Consider the following 21,289-nt stretch of genomic DNA (forward strand, 5'->3'; position numbering starts at 1 on the left):
TCTTACCAGCATTATTCTGTTCAAAAGAGATCATGTTAGTCATACTGAATGGATCATCAGACTGTTACCAAATTACTTCAGTCCCTTGTAGGTTTATAAAAGGAGGTGGAGTCATACTATCTGAAAATGTCAATATCAGTTGAACACGGTTGACACATCACGTATTACCCCCAGATTCATTTGAACAGTACTGAGGAATATTTTTTCTCGTTCTCCTTCCTCTACCTTCATCACCAGAAGAAATGAAATCAGTATTCCCTGTTTTTTTGATAGCCTTTTAATATTTTTCTGGAAAAATTGTACGTTTCCAAGGAGTGATTCAAAAAGTGATATGCAGATATTATCCCATAGAATAAGGCCCATCTACTTCACACATGATACACATCATGATATATTGTTAAGTTTCAAATAAACTTACCATATATTCCCTCCAAATTTACTAAAAGTCACTTTTGGGGGCAGCTTTGTTACATTTTTGGGATCATTCGGGGGCCATCTCATTCTGTGTTTTCTGAATTCAGCCAACTTATGGGAACTTCACTGAATACATCATCCTCAATGAAATGAACCTCTGCGTAAGCCATTTTGTAGATCTGAAACCCAACTGAGCAAAATTTTCACTATAATTTAATTTTAGAAGGTCAGCCACGTTTGAAAAAGAATTTCAGTTTTGAATCAATGTGAAAAAAAATATGAACTAAATTACAAATAGATATTTAATTATAAATGACTTACAACTTTCAATAAAACTAGAACCAACCTATAAAGAAAATTAATATGTAATTAATAAACGTAACCCAAAAGGTTATAACAAAAATGAAATTCAACAATGAACCAGCTTAATTACAATATTATTGTAATTTGCTAGGTCTGGAAGTAGCAAGCATTTGCTTGAAAATATATCATCAGAAAATTCAATATTTTTAACTTCACTCAAATCCTCAAGGCATACTGTAAATATTCCAACCAAAGACGATTGATATGGTACTCTAAACAAATTGAGATATTTTGTGAAATATCTACAAGTTATGAACACTTCAATGTTGAATTGTAAGCAATGAAACATTCTTTCCTAACGTTCATCAACGACTGACGTTATGCTAGATGACAGGAAATATACACACATACATCTCAAAATGTCTAACTTTCTACATAGATCAAGGTGTTTAATCTTACAAAAACTTTTTGTTAGCACATCAGCAGGCATTTCTGCTGCAGGCAAATATTTTAGCACCATCTTATTTGAAGCAACAACTTCCCTAATATAATGATATCTAAGATCAATAATATTATTATTATTATCGTTAACTGCAGGGGCTGCGGGTTGGGCCGGTGGTGGTTGGGCTTGGCCTGCAACGGGAGCGACCGGTGGGATCGGTGCTGGTGGTGGGACTGGCGGTTGGAGCAGTCCGTAGAATCCCCCTTGTCCGTTGATTACCGTGGTAGGCATCTGTGGGAATTCTGGATATAGGTGCTGCTTAGTAGCAGTAACTATATTCCCTAACGCTCGTATTTGTAGCAAAAGTGGTTCAGGGATCGAAAAGGCTGTACTCTGTACTAGCATTTGCAAGTCCTGTTCTGCTTGCGTTAAGGGTTGGGAATTCTTCTCTTTTAAACTTCCATTTCGGGCAAAAAAAAGTTTGTTATCATCGCTCGGTAGCGTTCACCATTGACAGTAAAGCTGCGATTCGCATCATCTTTGAAGAAATATGGCCCAATAATGCCGCCGGCCCATAAACCGCACCAAACAGTGGCTTTTTCGGGATGCATTGGTAGCTGTTGCAATGCTTTTGGCTGATCTTCACTCCAAATGCGGCAATTTTGCTTATTTACGTACCCATTCAACCAAAAATGAGCCTCATCGCTGAACACAATTTTTCGATAAAAAAGCGGATCCTCGGCCAGCTTTCCAAGAGCCCATTCACCAAAAATTCGGCGTTGTGGTAGGTCGGCTGGCTTTAGTTCTTGCACCAGCTGTATCTTAAAAGGCTTTACGCCCAAATCCTTCCGCAAAATTTTCCACGTAGTGCTGTAACAAAGGCCTAACTGCTGGGAACGGCGCCGAATCGACATTTCGCGGTCTTCTGTCACACTAGCTGATACGGCCGCAATATTTTCTTCACTACGCACAGTACGTAAACGTGTTGGTGGTTTAATGTCCAACAAAGTGAATTTGGTGCGAAATTTGGTCACAATCTTCCGAATAGACTGCTCAGAAGGTCGAGAATGCCGACCATAAAATGGAAGCAGCGCGCGATGAACATTTCTAACCGAGCACGAATTTTGATAGTAAAATTCAATAATTTGCAAGCGTTGTTCATTTGTAAGACGATCCATGGTTAAATTGCAAACCAAACTGAAGCTGTTTGACAGTGACACAAGGTACTAAACACACGTCAGCTGTCAAAACCAGTGTTGCCAAAACCAAACCAGCTAAAAAATCACCCATTATATTTCGTTTTTTAATGGCTCTAAGCCAATTGTGCAGTCTCCTTCCACCAAATTTGTTCCAATTTCCTCCGAGCATTGTGGACATCTCGAGATATTGGCCGACTCCGTGCTCAAACATTTTTTGTGGAACTTATGTAAGCATTTCCCAACGAATACATCTGTTTCGTCAATTTCTTGACAACAAATAATGCATTTTTCAAGATTACTCGTATCCATTCTGAAAAAAAAATATATATTTAAGTCTCATTTTGACTTGCCCATTTCGAAATACATTGACGGTGGAAGGAGTGTCTGCAGTTGGTTATGTATATTTCGTTTTTTAATGGATCTAAGCAAATTGTGCAGTCTCCTTCAACCAAATTTGTACCAATTTCCTCCGAGCATTGTGGACGTCGCGATATATTGGCCGACTCCGTGCTCAAACATTTTTTATGAAACTGATGTATTTCGCAACACCTACTGCTGGTAGTGATGGTACTAGACGAATTCGATGGTCCATTAGGAGGTAGGAGTGAAACGAATTTAGAAGAATTATTACTTCTGGCAGCCATTTGAATCTTTATGAGAGTCGTCAAAAACAAATTCTTCGCTTCGGATTGGTGAAATATTATAATTTTGTTGCTCTGATGTACTCGGAATTGAATCATTCACGCTGGATAATGCGGCATTGGTTTCCACAGATGGGATTTCATCAAATGATGACATTATAGGCTCATCTTCCAGGGGTGGAAAAATAATAGGATGGGTGATGTTTCCTTTACCCCTTTCCTTCACTAAATTAACTAACACGTAACAAATTTTGCTTGAAATGGAGTCCTGTGTATCAAATATTTGAAAAGCTCTCTCAAAAATTTAATCTTTTTACTGATATTTTTGGCTTCCATATGACTTAGCCCATCTGAAGGGATCTAACTCAAAAATTGTTCCTTATGAAACATGAAGAACCCAAATTTGCCACTATAAAAATTGTATTCTATTGAGAATGAAGCAACCTAGCATCAATAGGAGAAGAAGTTGATTTAATTTGTTCTCGTGAAGAAATTAATAACCTGAAAATTGTAAAAAATGGACTGATGTGGTCCTGAGGTACAGATATATGTCTTAGTCCGTTGGCTTAGTCCGAACTGGTCGCCTTATTCCAATGATCCTAACACTGTAGATTGCGCTGCAATATAGATGAATTAACTCATTTAAACAGATTTAAAAAAATTATATACCTGAGGTGTTGCTCGACGACATTCCACTTTCTACCTTCAAAGGTACTCTAGGTACTATCCTAATTCTGGAATAACTTATATTTTGATTTGATTTTTCTGCATTCTTAATGATATTATTAGCACCCAACGACATTTTAATGATATATTAATAATAATAAAAAATATATAGAACAAGTATAAACTAAATCTAACTAACGCTCTTAAAAACAATTTTAAACGACACTGGTGACTGGACTGACTGGAGAGCTTGCAGCACTGATAAAATCTAAATATAGGAAACTCTGTGGATAAAAGATAAAATCCCTTTGCTAGGTCGAAAACGTCCGACGAAAAAGATCGACATCCGATACATTTTTTGCCATCTCTAGATATGAATTTGTTGGTTTGTTACAGGTTTGTAGCTCTTTTTCAAAGGGGGGAATTGTTTCATTTCAGGAATTTTGGGGATATTTTCTGGTTTTTGAGGCGATTTGTGAATTAAAGAGTCAACATACCTTAGAATTATTGGACATTTAGAATAACTTGCAGTGTGTGGTCCATCGAAGTTAGCACATTGTATCAATTCACCATTTTTTTCCTCGATTTCACAGTCTTCCGTTAATTAGTTTTTCGCGCATTTGACACATTTCGGGATTTTATTACAGTTGGAAGATCCGTGGCCTAATTTTTGGCATCGGTAACATTGTGTTACAAGGGATTTTCTGGAATATTTCTGCCATTGTATTCTGACACGGTCTGTTTCTTCAATTTTCGTAAGATCTTGAATTTGGCAAGATTTTGCTATATGTACAAGAAAGGAGCGTGAATTGGGATTTATCCCTTTCATTTGGATGCAGTCGATTTCATCCTGCTTTATTTTTCCATCCTTTGTTGTTTCATTGATGATTTCACTTTCATTCATGAAGCAGGCGGTTTTCAAGACCATTTTCTTCTTCACTTGGTCTCTAGGGGTATAGGAGAAATACTGTATATCTTTCTTTTTGAGAAGCAGATATTAAAGCTTTTTTATCACTTATTTCCATTGTAGTGATTTTTATATCCTCTTAAGTTTCGTGTTCTGGATAAAGTCACACTTTCTCCATAGAATTGGCGCATCGTATAATAGAGATGCACTTGTCTGCGCCGAGTAGCGGCTTTCTCAACGTATCGGTACGAGGACCATAGGTATGTTGAAGATGGGGGGAGAGGATGAGGTTGGCTTGATTGCCAAGCTGCGTAAGTGAAATCAACTTCGTTGTCATTGCAATTTCCATGGATAATAGTACCATAGAGTCGGTGCATGTTGGCGCGAACGCCTTCAGCTGCAAAGCGGGGGACGAGGTTGGTGGAACAGTCACGTAAAGCGATACCAACGGGCTGATCTTCAGAACTGTGGATAGTTCTTTGAGGAATTCGAAGTCGGTGGTTGTCAACTACTTGAGGAATGTAGCGTGAAATCGCATTAAGTGGGAGCGATCCTTGAATATATAATGAGTTATTTTCGGTCAGACTCATTCTAATATTCGGAAGGGGGATAGAAACTCCGTCAATGTCACCATTTTCTATTAATAGTCCTAGAGTTAGGGCGTAGTTAATAGCACTCGGATTCTTTACGTATGGTTGAAACCATAAAACGTCAGGGTAGAGGTGGAGTGATTTGTCAAATATTTCATACTTAAAGACGGGATCGTCTTTGTCATACGGGTCTTTTCCTACGAGGTAGAAAGCAGAGTCAATATTTGGAGGTGGGGGCACGAGGCTTGATTTGAAGGAGGGGCCGGGAACTAGAAATTTTACATGATTAGCGTAGGCTGCATCATTTAGGAGGTTGGTTTCATGTTGATTTTCTATAGTGGGAGGAGGAAGTAGGTGGGCTGTCGGAAGACTGACACTCCATATGGAATGGTAAAGGATAGTAATACCAGTAGAGTTATCTAAAGCTTGTCCTAATTTCTTGGCACTGGGGTTCTCTTCGACGATGAAGCTGGATACATCACTGAGGATATCAGTAAGGAGTTCAATATTATCATCGCTGAAACAAAGAAGGAAGTCATAGGGGTTTATGTTGTAGTCTGCATGCTCTGGGACAGTCAATTGGGTCTTGGCGAGGGTTGGGCGTTGGATTAAAGCACGACCAATTACGGGGTTGAAGACTTTCTCAAATCTGGAGTTTAACCAGTTTGAATGGGCTGTGGGTCGTTGGTTGATATCGAAATATCCACCAAGGAAATGGCTTGCGTTGTAGATCTGATCGTCAATCTGGATGATAGGTGTGGCGTAGAAACGTCTAAGTATCGTCTCAGGATCAGCATTCGAGCGGACGCTTGCGAGGATGTTGTGGCATGTGATCATTAGTTGCGGAGGTACTATTCTGCCGAAGTCCAGTAGGAAGTCGAAGCCTGCAAGAGTTGTAACGTATAGTTGCAATTTTCTCTGAGGATCAAAGGTCGGGGCTAGGGAGTTAAGGAGCGGCTCAAGGTGGGGGGAACATAGCATTCCATGAGTTTAGCGAGGTAGTCGGATCGTAGTGTTTCGCTTTTGTACGGAAACGTATGATAGGATGGGATTTCTCTTGAATAGAGGTCGCAGATTAGGAGGTATGCATTTAATATCAACAGGTCATAAGCGATGAGGGTAAATGTGCTTGTGAACGGGTGGCCTTTAACATTTAAGTCAGGGTACCTTTCAGTGGTATTGTAGATTGAGTATTGGAATGGAAACCGTAGGTCAGGTTGAACATCAATAATGTGGGATTTACCGTGGTCGAGTTCCATGCGTACATCAACGTCGAGTTTGTCGAAGTAAGATGACTTCTTGGTCGGGGCTGGTGTTGGGTTGGCCGGTGTAGGTGGGTTGTACCTTTTTGCAAGATCATATAATATCTCGATATTGGTCCGGAAGGAATATGATCTCATGTTTCCTCAAATTTATTTCGATTCTTCCAAAATCTCGATCACTTGGCATCCAGTTTCGTAAGTTTCAGCATTGTCATTAAAAATTCCAATCCATCTATGAGGATTCCTTCCGAGTCCCACTTCGTCTTCTTCGAGGAACCTTGGTACAGAAGTAATTCACTAAATATTCGACTTCAATTGTTGTCCCTGATGTGCTGGGATTAATTCTGATTGAAGATAGATCGGATCCTTGAGGAACGAATCTCCTGAATTTTTGTTTCACATGGTACATTGCTTGGCATCCAGTTTCGTAAGTTCCAGCATTGTCATTAAAAATTCCAATCCATCTATGAGGATTTCTTCCGAGTCTCACTTCGGGTCGGACTCCTATATTTGTGAATCCAGAAGGAGTAGCATCTTTTATTATACTACATGCTTCTTCTTCAGCTTCGGGTGTGATATTTTCTGTACAAGGTAGCAGATTAACCATATCAACTACCGGACAAAAAAAAAGTTTGTGACATTAAGGTATCCACAGAAGGTATATTGTCCTTTAAACGTCTTTTATAAAGTATTTGTGCTGGTGACAAGCCAATATCTGGTATCGGAGTATTTCTGTACTTTAAAAGATAAAAATCAAAATTTCCTCCCTCAGCGCAACACCTTTCCAACATATTTTTGCAGAAATTTACATATTTTCCGCTAATCCATTGCCACTTTCAAGTAGGCCCTACCAAAAAGTTCGCAGACATCGAAATGAGTAACAGCGCGCTGGTTGGTCCTAAAGAAAACTCGAATTTCTTCATTATAAAAAAATGATTTTAAAGCGCCCATCACTGTTTTATCTAAGGGCTCATCTTATGTGATGTGTGAGGGGGCAGACATAAAATAGTGATGGCCTTTATATCAACATCCAAATTTCTCGTATGGGTGTTGTGTCCATCCAAAATGAGCAAAATAGGATGATCCGCGGATGGACGAACTTTTTCGATGAAATGATCAAACCAAGCGGTAAATAGATCTGTTTGTATCCACCCAGATGGATGAAACCTAAATATAGCTCCAGTTGGCGCACCATTCCTGAACTGTTCATTAGAATTTTTTCTAGGAAATATTATCAGAGGTGGTACAAAAGTTCCATCTGCACTCATACACATAACAACAGTTATCAATGAATCCCTCTCAGCAGAAGTGAGGGTCCCGATCTGCCGTTTTCCTTTTAGAGCTAATACCTTGGGACACTTTGACTGGACAATACAAATACCACATACTTGGTTTTAAAATATCTATTTCGTGATTATAATATTTATTCTCTTGGATTAATCTCATGTGTTACAATCGATTATTTATTTCGTTCTTCTTTTTGTTGTTCGACGCAGGTTGAGACCGTGTTAGGGATTTGTTTGCGTGTGGCTAGTTATTGTAAAACTAGGTGTCACTTCTAACGTTTTGTTTGAAGGAGGGATTTCAAGATATTTAATCTGAAACCGTTTACCTCGTTGAGAAACAGAGGTAAGAGTGGGTTGCTTGTAAGCAACGGGGAGGTTTCGCCTGGCGTTGCGGTTGGCGATCCACTCTGGTGGGGTAATCTCTGGAAACATGCTCCAGGATTGGGTTTGGTGTCCGATGTTCTCTTTTATCAGTTGTGTGCAGAAGAACACTCCTGATCCAAAAACTGACTCTGTCTCACAGATGAGACATTGTTTACCTTTTGTAATTTTTCCTTCACATGCTTCAACTTGCGTAATTCAGTGCATTCAATTTTTTTTTTTTATATAATAATATTGATTCTCTTGGCTTAATCTCATGTGTTACAATCGATCTCGTACAGCGCAATTGAATACAATTTATGTACTCTTCCGCACAGAAGTCATCTCACATATGTCTGTCTTATAAAGGCGGTCACATGCAGTGTACAAACCGCATATAGGGTGTCACAAACTAAACAATGACATATGCATAATTTGCATTTTATTCGTTCAGAAAATAATTTCTTATTTTCTTCGCCGTTGTGGCATTGAAGGATTCCGTGTTTAGTGGTCCTTTTTTGGATAGAGGCATCACAAAACCAACAATCTTATTTGAAATTTGATCATATTCTGTTTTCCACTGATTCTGGTCCCATCTTCCCGACCTAGATGTATTTTGGAACTCTTCTTGCATCCAGAAATCTTTTAAGTCCTTTAAAATCGAATTCACCTTCTCGAAGTTACCTTTTTCAGTAAATCGGTTCAGAGTACTTATTGACGTTATCACATTTTTCAAGTTCGTAAATATGGTTTTGTAAAGTAGCCGACCACGTCTTCGAGTATCGGAAAAATATGGCCTTGTCAGTAATTCAGTTTTGTTAATTTGATAGCATTTTGATCCATAGCTGTATCAAAGCTGTAGAGTTTGGCGGTTGAAACATACCGAAAATTACCGAAGCCATCTCTGCTTTTCCACTAGCGACGTGTTCCACAGGTAGAGTTTTGTTCTTGAATTCCCTTGGATTTTTTGCTTTTCCAATGACAAGAGGTCGAAGTTTATGAGTACCATCGCCGTTTGTGCAAGCTAGGAACGTGATCCGTTCTTTGCTTGATTTTCTGTTGGATGCCATTGCTTCGTTGCTGTGAAGGTTTTATCAGGCAATAAAAAAGGCCAGACCTGTCACCATTATAAATTTGCCGCGGATGGAGATCATGAGCTTCTATTACTTGTCTTAATTTTGTAAGAAAGGGAGCTACAGCAGTTTCATCATTCGATAATTTTTATCCACAAATTTTAGGGTGCTTCAGCCCATGCTTCACCTTTTTGTTTTTACAAAAGTAACATTTATAACAGAGTGGAATAAAATGGGAGATACCTATGTCCAACAATGGACGCAAAGGGTTGTATGATGATGATGAACATATTTCCACTTTACTATTGTGCACTATTATTATATACTAAAACACGTCTGCCGTCAAAATAATAAGAATACAAATAGGTTTCCGTTTAGAAATAAGGTTAAAACAAGTTAGAACTGATAACCACGAATGCATCGGTCATAAATTCGGATTATTGAGTCTTGCGATCCGGATTATAAGATACATTATATAATCTTGACGTCAATGCTGCAATGCTTGCAGCTAAAGGGTCTCCTTGACATTGCGTCAGCATTCGAATGGATTTTTCCTGCACTGGTACAGTGAAATCGTATTCTTGTAGTCTTTCTATCCATCTTGCGACCTGTCCTTCCGGATTTTTGAACTGCAGGAGCCATTTCAAGGCAGCATGGTCTGTCCTCAGTAAAAAGTTAGGTCCATACAGGTATTTATAAAAATGTTACATGGACTCAATGGCCGCGAGAAGCTCTCTCCTGGTGACACAATAATTGCGTTCAGGTTTGGATAGCACTTTGCTGAAGTATCCTATGACCTTCTCCTGGCTATCTTGAATTTGCGAAAGCACAACACCTATCGCCATATTACTTGCGTCTGTATCCAGAATGAACATTCCATCGGCCTGAGGATAACTCAAAATGGGAGCTGATGTCAATGCCCGTTTCACACAATTGAAAGCAGTCGTACATTCCTCATCCCAGACAAAATCTTTTCCGGCTTCGGTCAACCTGGTTAATGGCTTAGCAATTTGCAAAGCCTAGGATGAACTTGCGATAATAAGTACATAATACAAGAAAGCTTGGATTGTATAAATTTTGGAATCGATTGAAAATTACTGACTGATTTAAAGTTCCTTTCATTACTTTCTGAAAACAGTAGGGCTTTTTTATAATTTTGAATTTATCTGGCTGTAAGAAATCCATTGTTTTATCTATACATTCGGATCTTGATATGGCGAAAATACTGTTGCCTTTATCGGCCCGAGTAAAAACTGGATTATTTTTATGGCTTTTAGTTATGATCGATTCGAAATTTTTTAGTCAATTATTGCGGGAATGGGAACCGTTGTTGTTTTCAAATAATGACCGAATACATTAAAAATACGACTATCATCTTATCTCAACTAATAATTTCAGTTTTTTTGCCATTATGTTAATTTGATGCAATGAATAAACAGTATCAATTCTTTGAATAAACAGTATCAATTCTTTGAATAAACTTATCTAGCTGAGGATGAAGACAAGTCATTCAATTATCACATATTTCAACTTCTCACGATTATTATAGCCTTTAAAATTGATTGATCAGTTTCGCTTAAAAAAATTGTTCAATAATCTAACATGACTTCACCACATAATAAATGAATAGAAGAACTGTTTCGTTTATGTAGTATATAGATGGAAAACGAAATTCAAGAACAAATTCTTATTTCCATTTTAAGTCATAATGGATAGTTAGTTAATCCACAGACTTAACATAAATGGGGCATAAATCTTATGTTTCTTATGGAAAAGATAGCAAAAACTCAAAACTGGTTACACTCATTATTTGAAAGATATTACCTGAAATTTTTCTGAAATATTCGCATATTACACTTTTGCTTTACTTGACATTTACCATTCAACTAATCTACTAATATGATTCAAATTGAATGATATTGGAAATTGGAGAATCTCATATCCAGTCTGACACTTTCCAGAAACAAATGTGTCATACATCTCATGATTGGTTTTTGTTGTGTGGTACTAGTTTGATCTTCAATATTCGTCATTTTTATTCACAATATTATCAGTATTTTCAAATATGAAGTATAACTCTGTCTCTCACAGTACATATTACTTACCTATTTGGCCTTAATACACTTCTTTCAAAAACCCAATTATAATTATGTCTCTGTGAAATTACTCAACACAAGGGACAAGAATTTTCAAATGCATCAAATATAGATGCGGGTTAAAGAAGGTAATTAATAATGTATCAGAAATAATCCATTAAATGATTATTTTCAAACAGGCCTTCTTCGATGAAATATTCTGGAAAGTTTAACTGTACTGTAGTCACAGAAAGATTTCACTTTTGGTCTTTCTCGAAATAGAACAAGATTATTTCTCTTCGACGCAATGTTGAAAGTTTCAAATCAGTACCATACTATGCTTACCACGATATTTTTTCATTCTTATATGTCTACGGCTAGATTGGTTGATATTGGTAATAATCATCAAATTGTAATGATACAAGATTAAGTCAGTAAAAAAAGTTATATGCGAGATTGTTTACTTCGATTCTGAATGAATTTCACCTCTCCACGATGTTTTGAGTAATAGTTATTTTTTCCAGTTTCCATTGAAAATTGTTTTTCGCCTTCCTGATCTCGATTATACCATTTGTTTTTGATTTTGATATGTTTCCAATTCAAAAGACGAAACAATTCTTCTTCCTCAAGTTGACAAACTGTAAGAGCTATCAGAACATATATTTTCGAATGAAATACGTAGTTTGCTCTAGCGAATTGTTAATAAATAAATAAATATATGTTTATTCCCAAATATATCATCAAGTCCATGGACTTGTGCTTGGGAATTTTTACAAACAACTCACTTTAACAACAAAAACAGGGATAATAGACAATTTGAACACGTATCCATGTATGATCTGATTAATGAATTTTAAAGGTTTTGAATCAAGCTGTTATAGAAAGTGAATAACTGAATGAAGGTGATTAAGTTGAAAATTGGAATAATTTTATGTAAAAATATGTCACCCCAAAAAAATTTGATACAAAGGAAATATGAGAGTACCCATCTAACTTATTACTTTCACTTTCACTTTACTTCAAAATGGAATGTTTGAAAAAATCCTCATGATTTAATTGCGTATAAGTGGGATCACCTGCTTTCACTATTCCATAAAACAGCCTATTAAAATTTGTCAGAGCACTAAAGCTGAATAATGACCAAATTTGAGCAATGTAACATGCTCTTAAAAATTGCTGATATAGCTCTGATTCGCATGGTGGAATAGAAGAGCCATCAATACCTTTTTTGGGTAACTTGAATGTTTTAGTGTCGAAGAATTGATATTGTTTTTCAAACAACGATACTCTTGCCTGATTATTCAATTTTAGTCTGTTAAATCATACATATGGCAAACAAACTCTTGAATGTTTCCAAAAATATCTTCTTTATTCTCTGAGGGTTTTGACATTTTGATGAAACTCTCGATGAAATGTTTTGATTTAGTCATCACTGATAAGGGACGTTTTTTCCTTTTCTAAAAAAGGCTGGGTTAAAATCGCACCCTGTGAATGCGTGAAATGCCGGAAGTGCTGTGATCAAATCAGATCCTGAAGCTTCATATAATTGACTGATATTAACCCATATATGCCTGAAACTTTTTTTTGCTTCTTTTTCAAATCACTTTTAGTTTTGATAGTTTATGGTTAATAATAAACACTTTTTTAACGAAATTTTTTATTTTTTTTGCTTTATATAAGAAAAAAATGGTGTATGTTATAACAGACAGTAGGAATTAGAACTACTATGCGAAATGAGAAATGATAGTTTTCTATTATCTATACAATAGGTAGGTTTCATAACAATTTTATTCTCTTGAATGATATTTGATGAAACATTCTTTCGGATGGAGTGCAACGTTGCATTTGCTACATCTAAAGGCCGCAAGTTTATGGCAGTACCCACATCTCGTCTGTTTTTCTTGATAAACTATAAGATGATCAAGTCTGTCGTATCTGGATTCCATTCGATGATATTTGCTTTGCTTAGAAGGGCCCCGTTTGGTTGTCTTTTTGAATGTTTCAAGAAGGCCAGAAGCAATACATCTTCGGAATGTTAAGTGATCCATTTTTCCTCCGTTGAATTTATGTAACTGCCATGCGTTTTGTTCTGCCATGTCAATGCAGTGTGAGAAAAGGGACGAGTACCACTTTTTTCCTCTTATGCAGACCCGGTACAAACCAATATTTTGGTCTGCCCGATCAACTCCACCCATATTTTCATTGTATTTTTTTATGAGATGCGGTTGATTGATATATATGTGTTTCTTTTCCTTTTGAGAAAATCGTTTAACAGAAAGAGTTGGAAAGGGAGAAGTTACATTTGACCCAATGGTTACAACATTGTTGTCATTCCACTTGCAAACAATGATGTTTTCGCCCTCAATGCAACTATAATCAAATGTACCTCGTGATTCCTTTTTCAATGCTTTAGAGCTTTTTAGAGGGCAGTTTTGAAGTCGATTTTCTCTCATTGTGCCCGTACATTTTATGCCTCTTTTTGCGAGCTCTATAAGTAAAATTATGGACGTGAAAAAGTTGTCACAAAATATGTGATAAGGAACGTTATTATATATGAGCTGTAAAACATCTGCAAACTGTAAAACCACACTGGCACCTAAACCAAGATGATGATATTTCTTAGGTAGTTGAGTCCCTGATCCCTGGTATGGTTCAAACCATTCAACATATCCGTTTCTAGTAGTTCCTGTCCAAAATTTGTAACCCCAGCGGATCGGTTTTCCTCGAATGAATTGCTTCGTGCCATGGCCACCATAATATGGCACCATGGACTCGTCAAGGCTGTGGAATTCTTGAAAGGGGGCAAAAGCTTGGAATTTTTTGTTCAAAGTGTCAAATAGAGGGCGCAGTTTGGTAAATTTGTCGTCTTTAGTCAACTTTGTATTGTCATTACAGTGAAGATTTTGCATTATGAAACTAAAACGATCCCTCGACATTGCTTCATAAACTAGCTTGCTTCCAGCATCCTCAGCATTCTCCCAATACATAGCCCTTCTAGGAAATTTATAATATCCGGAGAGTAACAAAATACCAATGAAACATTTAATTTCTTCAGTGGATACGTCCCCTGATCTGTTATGCTGAGAGGCATATAAATTTGTGAAGTTTCTTATCAAGTCGATTATCTCATCGTCTACAAACAAGAAAAAAAGATCTATTGGCGATAAAGTATTTTTCGAGCCTTGCTTTTCTTGCCATGTTGAGAGACAAGCATTTATATCAGTTTTTTTCCATGTAAAAGTAGGTTTAGATTTTTTGAATGTGGATGTCTCGAAGAGCAACTTCTGGTGCTTTGGTTGCAGAAACGAAGACAACGGTAACTCATCCTCTCTGTCATAGCCATCTGCACTTAGTATGTCATTATTTTCGAAACTAACCTCAGCCTCCGCCCTAAGTTGATTTCCAGGGAGATTATTGATATCTACCTTAGCTTCATCTCCCGAGTCTTCATCCGTCTCGTAGCCATCGGAAGGGGGAAATATGGAAATTGTATCAGGAATGTCGTAAGACTCATCCAAGTTTTCAATTTCTTCCATAAGCTCGTGTAATGTTAAGGGTTTCTTCCAATAGCTGCAAAAAATAAAATGACTAAATATAGTAGTCTATTATACTACTGTCTGTTATAACAAACATTAACTTTAGAGGTTATGTTTTGAATCTAAAACGAGAAATATTTGACGAAATATGTTTACATGTGAAAAATACCTTATATTTTAAACAAGTTTCAGTAATGAATTAAAAAAAGATAACTTATATCCTGAAAATACTTACTATTTGTTATCCATGTTTTGCACAATAATTAAATCACTGATTCAAATTCAGGGTATTGCTGGATTAACTGACACAGACGAAAATATTCAAAACGAATAGATATGCCAGTTCATTCAAAAAAGCAGTAATACTGTCGCCATCTATGAATAAGTAGCGCAAGGTACATATATTTCGACTTTTGAGAGGTGTCTGTTTTAACATACGGTAGGTGTATCTGGGTTAAGAGTATTTTTTATATTAACTATATCCTCTCTCCTCAAGTGAAATGGTCCCATACCTTGCAACTGTAAAGGTCCGTAAAATATAAACTTTTTTTCGACCATTTGGATATTATCATTCTTTGGCCAAATTGAATGATTTAATTCTTCTTTAAGAAATTTGATTTTGTATTTCTTAGATTTACCGATGACACGAACTACATACCTGTGCAAATTGGAGTATGTAAAAAACACAGTAGTTTTTTTTTAACTCGATACCATCTCCTTCTATTCCTTGTTAATTATTTTTCGACATAATCCCATTTATATTGATATCACAATCCAGATCACTTTATTTCCGTCATTCCTCTACATCGTATGGTTCTATCGCTTGATAAGTGCCCCTCTTTTTCTTGAAAAAACCAACACAGGGTTGATTTTCTGACGACTTTTTCTTTTCCGTTTACAAAGACGGTCAAAAATTTCACATCCCCATTCGACTGATTTGTGGTATAATCTTTCAGGACTAAGGAACTGAAGATGCAATATCCTTTGCATCGTCCATATTCAATGACCGCTCAGTTTCTAAATCACAACCAAATTCATCATCGGTATCTTCATCCGAGCTCATTGGTATTGAGAATTCCAAATTCGCCTTTTCCCCATATTTTTTTTTTAAAGAAACCGTGGCCACTGCTTCCTTCAATTTATGATGATTTAAAACCATCCCAAAAGCTGAGGTATCCATTATAACATCCTTTTCAGCTTGTTCTAAAACAATCCTCATTTCGTTTAGACTCGTGCTTCTATGAGTCTCCTCTGATTTCGATGATGTTCCCATTTTCGAACATTTCTCTGTAGGAAAAATGAAACTATCATCTAAAAATTTTATCATAATAAATAATAAAATGAATTCAATATGAAATAAACATTTCTATTCGATGAATGCATTCATTTATATATTTATTATTTCACATCCAACATGCTAATGCCCAATTACAGGTGTAAACAGTTAAGTAATACATACATTTACATATGTACAACAATGCCTCTAGCCGTCGCCAGCTGAGGTTGATTCCTAATTAACAAATACAATTGTTTCCTAAACTGAACTATGGAAAGAAAAAATATATCAACCGAGGGTAAATTATTCAAGCTTCTACAGATGGATGCCACTGGACTGTGAAAATGGTGTTGAGTATTGCAGACATTGATTGTAAAAGTTAAATTTGTTCTTGATAAAATGCGGGGTGTATTAAAGTTTAACAGAGATAGCAGGTATATTGAATCGACATGACCATTAACTAATTTGTAAGCAAAGATTGCACCAGAAATTTATCTTCTCTTTCTCAAACTGACGAAGTTGAACTCGACCAGTAGGTCGAGTTCAACTCTCTACTGAGAGTTTATTTATTTATTTTTATTTATTTAATAATTACACCATTCTACCGCCTAGGCCAATTACAGAATGGGAAAACTAAATATACATATAGAGTTATAGTCATAATGGAGTATAGGGTAAACTTTATGCTTTTTGTAGTATAAAAATTTCAATAATTTTTTCTGTACGTATTCTAACACTGAAATATATTTTTCATGAACGTAATTTCATACCAGACTGCAGTTTAGAACGTATTAAACTGAAATATATTGATTGAATAGCTGTTCGAAAATTCTCTGCAATTACGCAGAACAAAACCCATAGACCTATTGGCATCACATACAATCTTTTTAATGTGCATATTGAATGAGAGCTTGCCATAAAAAAACACCTAAATCCTCGCAATCGTTCACCCTTTTCAAGTTATGGTTGTTAATATTATAATTGAATACATGGGTGGATTGTTTTCTGGAATAAGTCATAATCTTACATTTATCGATATTAACCCTTCAAAGGCGGAATTATTATTTTTTCAAGAGAGCAAATTTAGCGATTCTATTGAGTGAATTCCATTTATCAGTGTTGGGTAGAATAAGAATTATGCATTTTTTTCCTTTATTTTTCTCAAAAAAATGGCGTAACCATATGGTCACACTAGCCCAATATGAATACAGAAATGTCGAACAAATTATTTAATGTGAAATATATAAAAACATTCCACACATAGTCCCAAATCACATTTATTGCACTGTGTTCGACCAACAGAGGAGCATCCTTCTCCGGCACATCTTCTCCTCTTGTTATTTGGAACTGGAACAACTAAGTGGTCCTTATGGTCATACCTGATATCATCCGAAATCCTATTCATGGAGACACTATTTCTACTCGTTGTTGGTCTTCCATATCTTTTTGGGGCAGTTTTAAACCTATTTAGGTATACCTTTACAATTTCTCTTCTGAAATTCAGATTAGTAATTGAATTACCTGCACTTTTATACTGTATCCATGCATTGTGTAATGCGGTATCTATAAGCCAAGTAAGTAACGGCCAATACCATTTCTTACTTCTGATACCTATTCTATGGCGCGCAATATCTTCGTCCATCCGATCTGTCCCACCCATATATTTATTATAGGCATTTATAAGACGTGGCTGGGGAATTTGAATAATTTTCTTCTCGGACTGTGAATATCTTTTCACCAAAGAAGTGGGTTCAATTCCATAAGAAGTTGAAGCCATGGTAACAGGGGCATTGTCAGTCCAACGCACTAGTATCACACCTTCATCTTTTGAAATTTTAGACTCGATAGAACCTCTTTTTTTTTTCTTCATGTCTAATTTAGAAGTTATTGGGCAGTCCTTTGGAACCCTATTTTCTCTAACGGTTCCTGTAACTCCATAGCCTCTTTGCTTTAGCTCCGTCAAAAGATTGAAACTCGTAAACAAATTGTCTGTATAAATTTGATAACGAAGATTTCTATCTGGCAAGGAGTCTAGCATTATTAGTAATGGAGAAGTAGCTTTTCCAAATTTATTGTCATATTCAGTAACCGACTTCGGATTACTTCCCTGATATATATCGAAGTTGATTAGGTAGCCGTTTTCGGCATTCAAACTCCATACTTTATAGCCAAATCTTATCGGTTTTCCGCGAATAAACTGTTTGCAGCTGTGTCTGCCATAGTATTTCACCATACATTCGTCGTAACTCATATTTTCTGTCGGCTTAAAATATTTCAAATAATTTTTTTGAAGTTTTTCAATGAGCGGCCTAAGTTTCCACATTTTGTCTTTGTAATTGGGTTTGGTATTATCGGCACAATGTAAAAAACGCATTATCTGTCGAAATCTGTCCCTACGCATTGCTTCCTTTACTAATTGATTTCCCATGTCCGATTCTGAATCCCAGTAAAAACATTTTCCGGGAAGAGAGTTATACCCGGTCAAAATAAGTATACCGATGAAACACTTCATTTCATCAGATTCTATTTTCGGATCTGGATGGTTTAGGAAGAGCGCATATTTATTTGATTCTTCTACTAACATACGAACAATGTCGTCGTCGAAAAACAATTCAAATAAATCTGTTGGGGATTTTCCTATAAAATTGGTATAGTCTGGCTGTGGAAATACTGCTGTCGTTTTTAGAAGATCGCCCTCGATCCAAGTTCTTTTGAGTGTTTCTTTCACTTTCTTCTGCGGCTTCTTCGTTGAATTCGTCTTTTTGGTGCTCTTGTTTGAACTAGTGCTTGGACCACATTTTTCAATCTGACTAACTTCACTTTCTAATAAACTATTGTCTCCTTCACTGCCTTCTTCATTTGAAACATCTTCGAAGCCAGTTATGCGCGAATTGTCAGAAAGTCGGATTTCTGCTGCAGTTGATAATTGGCCACGTGATAAATTATCCATTTCCCCGCCTTCTTCATCACCCGAATCTTCATCTGTCAGTACATTTGGTTCCGGCGGTGATATGTAAATGTCACACACACCATTGCTATCTTCTTCGTCGTTATATACTATATCTAAGGCTTCTTTGAGAGAGAAACCTCGCCTGAAACAAAAAATATCAATTTCTGCCAGATTCGGCTAGTGTCACCATGCGGTCACAGTCAAGTTTGCATCAAAGTTGATTTTGAACAGAGAAGAGATATTCAAATCTAATATATTCTTGAAATTCCTCACACATTTCACCAACTATTGAAACAAATATAATTAAAAGATATTCAGTTTGAAATAGAAATTTGATACTTACACAAATTTGGGATCCATTTTATTGCGAATACCTAACAAACACGGCAGTTCACCTCTATTACGAATGAGAAATCAGTGGAATAACAATGCGACACGTTCACACTACAAAGTTCCTAAGTCAACTGAATAAATATCATCGCTTCCTCACGTATACTAAGATATACGTACATATGTCAGCTGATTTTGTGCAGCGCTGTAGGTGTGACCATATGGTCACGGTAGCCTTTGAAGGGTTAAGAGGCAGTTCATTTTCAGTGCACCATTCATGCAATCGTCTAATGTCTTCCTGCAAATTATAAAAATCTGAGATATCATAAATTACTCTGAAATCTTTAGATCATTCGCAAAAAGAAGTTTTTCCGCGTTCAATCGAGTGCATACGTCGTCAATAAAAATGATAAACAATAGGGGCCCCAAATTAGAACCCTGGGGTACCCCTGATCGTGATACAAAGTGAGATGATTTGACACCTCTGAATTCTACATATAATTGCCTGTTATTAAGGAATGATTTCAACAAAATCACCATATTCGGTGAAATACCAAAACAACTCAACTTCCTCAAAAGCAACCTATGTGATACCCTATTTGCCATGACCATTGTATTATCGAATTTGTAGATTCTTTTTATCCTCGTCGCCAATCTGTTGTGTTTGTAGGTATAATGAATGGCACTCACAACTTCACTTATAAATTATTTATTGTAACAACACTTATTATAATATATCTCCTGTTCCATCAACTGTTACACAAACAAGCCCTAAAGACCAGAAACTAGAGATGCCACGAATATTCGGCAACTATTCGGTGTTCGGCCTATTCGGCCACTTTGTTTGGTATTCGGTATTCGGCCGAATAATAGGTACTATTCGGCCGAATACCGAATACCAAATCATGGAAAAAAAACATCATATTAATCAAGATTTGTATTATTTATTATGAAAATTACAATACTTTAATAAGTAAAATTAATCAGCGGTAAGTTGTGATGTATAAAAACAAGCTTTTCAGCGTTTGATGGTAGCAAGCGATTACGCTTTTCGTCATAAATGATACCAGCTTCAGAAAACAACCTCTCACTATACACGCTACTCCCGGGAGAAGATAGATAAACTTTAGCAAATTTCGAAAGGTTAGGGTATTGGTCCTCGGCCTCCCCCAGGCACGAAAAGAAGGGCCGTCTTTTCCTCTAAAGAGATGCCGGCCCACATCATACAGGAACCACCGCCAAATGCTATCGTTTCAGCGAAACAGCATTGGGCAAACCGCTCGCCTGGACGTCTGTAGACTCGGCCTCTCCTGTCGTTGCCATGCACATTCTGCACTCGTCAGTAAACAGAACCGACTGCCATTGGGCAATGGTCCAATTGATGTGTCTTCAAATGTGCACATACATTATCTAAAAGTGGTACATATGAAGATGTCCTGAAATAGATTTCGGGGTTTTGAGTAATTTGGTCGTTTGGTTTGACGGCCACAAGTTCTAAGTTTCCTAATTTCAATATTGAAAGTGTTTGCGATTTCCTTAACGTCCGTGAAAATGTTTTCAAAATGTGATTTAGCTTCTGATCTTCTCTTCTCTAAATCAATTATCAAATGATTTACTACTTGAGCAGCTTTTGCCAAATCAAGAGACTTTTTTTGCAGTAGAGTACTTAAGGGTAGAGTATCTAAGCGCCAAAACTTCACTCAGACAAAACAAGTCTACTAGGAACTCTGAGTCACACAAAGCCCCTGATAGTATTGCTGCCTTTACCTGCGAAAGTTTTATCATTCCACTCACTTATTTCGTCTAGGTATTTCACAATTGAAGGCAAGGTTGACAAAAATTGCAGAACCCCATCATGCCTCTCAACCCATCTTGTTTCACATTTGAGTTTTTCTCCAATATGAGCAAATAGCACTGTAGTAAGTCAAGGGGACGTTAAGAACGATGTCACTTCCTTTATTAAACAAACAGTTATTTCA

The 21,289-nt window shown here is 36.7% G+C and overlaps 2 protein-coding genes and 1 long non-coding RNA gene across 3 annotated transcripts; all 3 read right to left on the minus strand.

Annotated features, from left to right (window-relative positions):
- Window positions 1–1,890: 1,890 nt before the first annotated feature.
- LOC123683986 lies at window positions 1,891–3,828 on the minus strand. The gene is made up of 2 exons (XR_006748085.1): window positions 3,669–3,828; window positions 1,891–3,616 (listed from the first exon to the last, which is right to left on the minus strand). It is a non-coding gene; the product is annotated as an uncharacterized LOC123683986 (long non-coding RNA).
- Window positions 3,829–13,627: 9,799 nt separating this feature from the next.
- Window positions 13,628–15,003, minus strand: LOC123685393 (piggyBac transposable element-derived protein 3-like). Its single transcript, XM_045625049.1, has 3 exons — window positions 14,990–15,003; window positions 13,796–14,788; window positions 13,628–13,706 (listed from the first exon to the last, which is right to left on the minus strand). The coding sequence occupies exons 1-3, from the start codon at window positions 15,001–15,003 to the stop codon at window positions 13,628–13,630; spliced, it is 1,086 nt and encodes a 361-aa protein (XP_045481005.1).
- Window positions 15,004–17,063: 2,060 nt separating this feature from the next.
- LOC123683973 (piggyBac transposable element-derived protein 3-like) lies at window positions 17,064–20,127 on the minus strand. The gene is made up of 2 exons (XM_045623013.1): window positions 19,324–20,127; window positions 17,064–19,122 (listed from the first exon to the last, which is right to left on the minus strand). The coding sequence occupies exons 1-2, from the start codon at window positions 19,338–19,340 to the stop codon at window positions 17,256–17,258; spliced, it is 1,884 nt and encodes a 627-aa protein (XP_045478969.1). The 5' UTR covers window positions 19,341–20,127; the 3' UTR covers window positions 17,064–17,255.
- Window positions 20,128–21,289: the final 1,162 nt, after the last annotated feature.

The sequence above is a fragment of the Harmonia axyridis genome, chromosome 7 (assembly GCF_914767665.1).
Source record: "Harmonia axyridis chromosome 7, icHarAxyr1.1, whole genome shotgun sequence".
In the NCBI taxonomy this organism is placed as follows: Eukaryota; Metazoa; Arthropoda; class Insecta; order Coleoptera; family Coccinellidae; genus Harmonia; species Harmonia axyridis.

Bases quoted from the DNA above. Each gene is read 5' to 3' on its own strand.
- LOC123685393 (XM_045625049.1), bottom strand. The intron at 13,707-13,795 runs GTTTGCAGATGT...TTTTACTTATAG, and splicing joins GGTGCCAGTGTGGTTTTACA to AGCTCGCAAAAAGAGGCATA.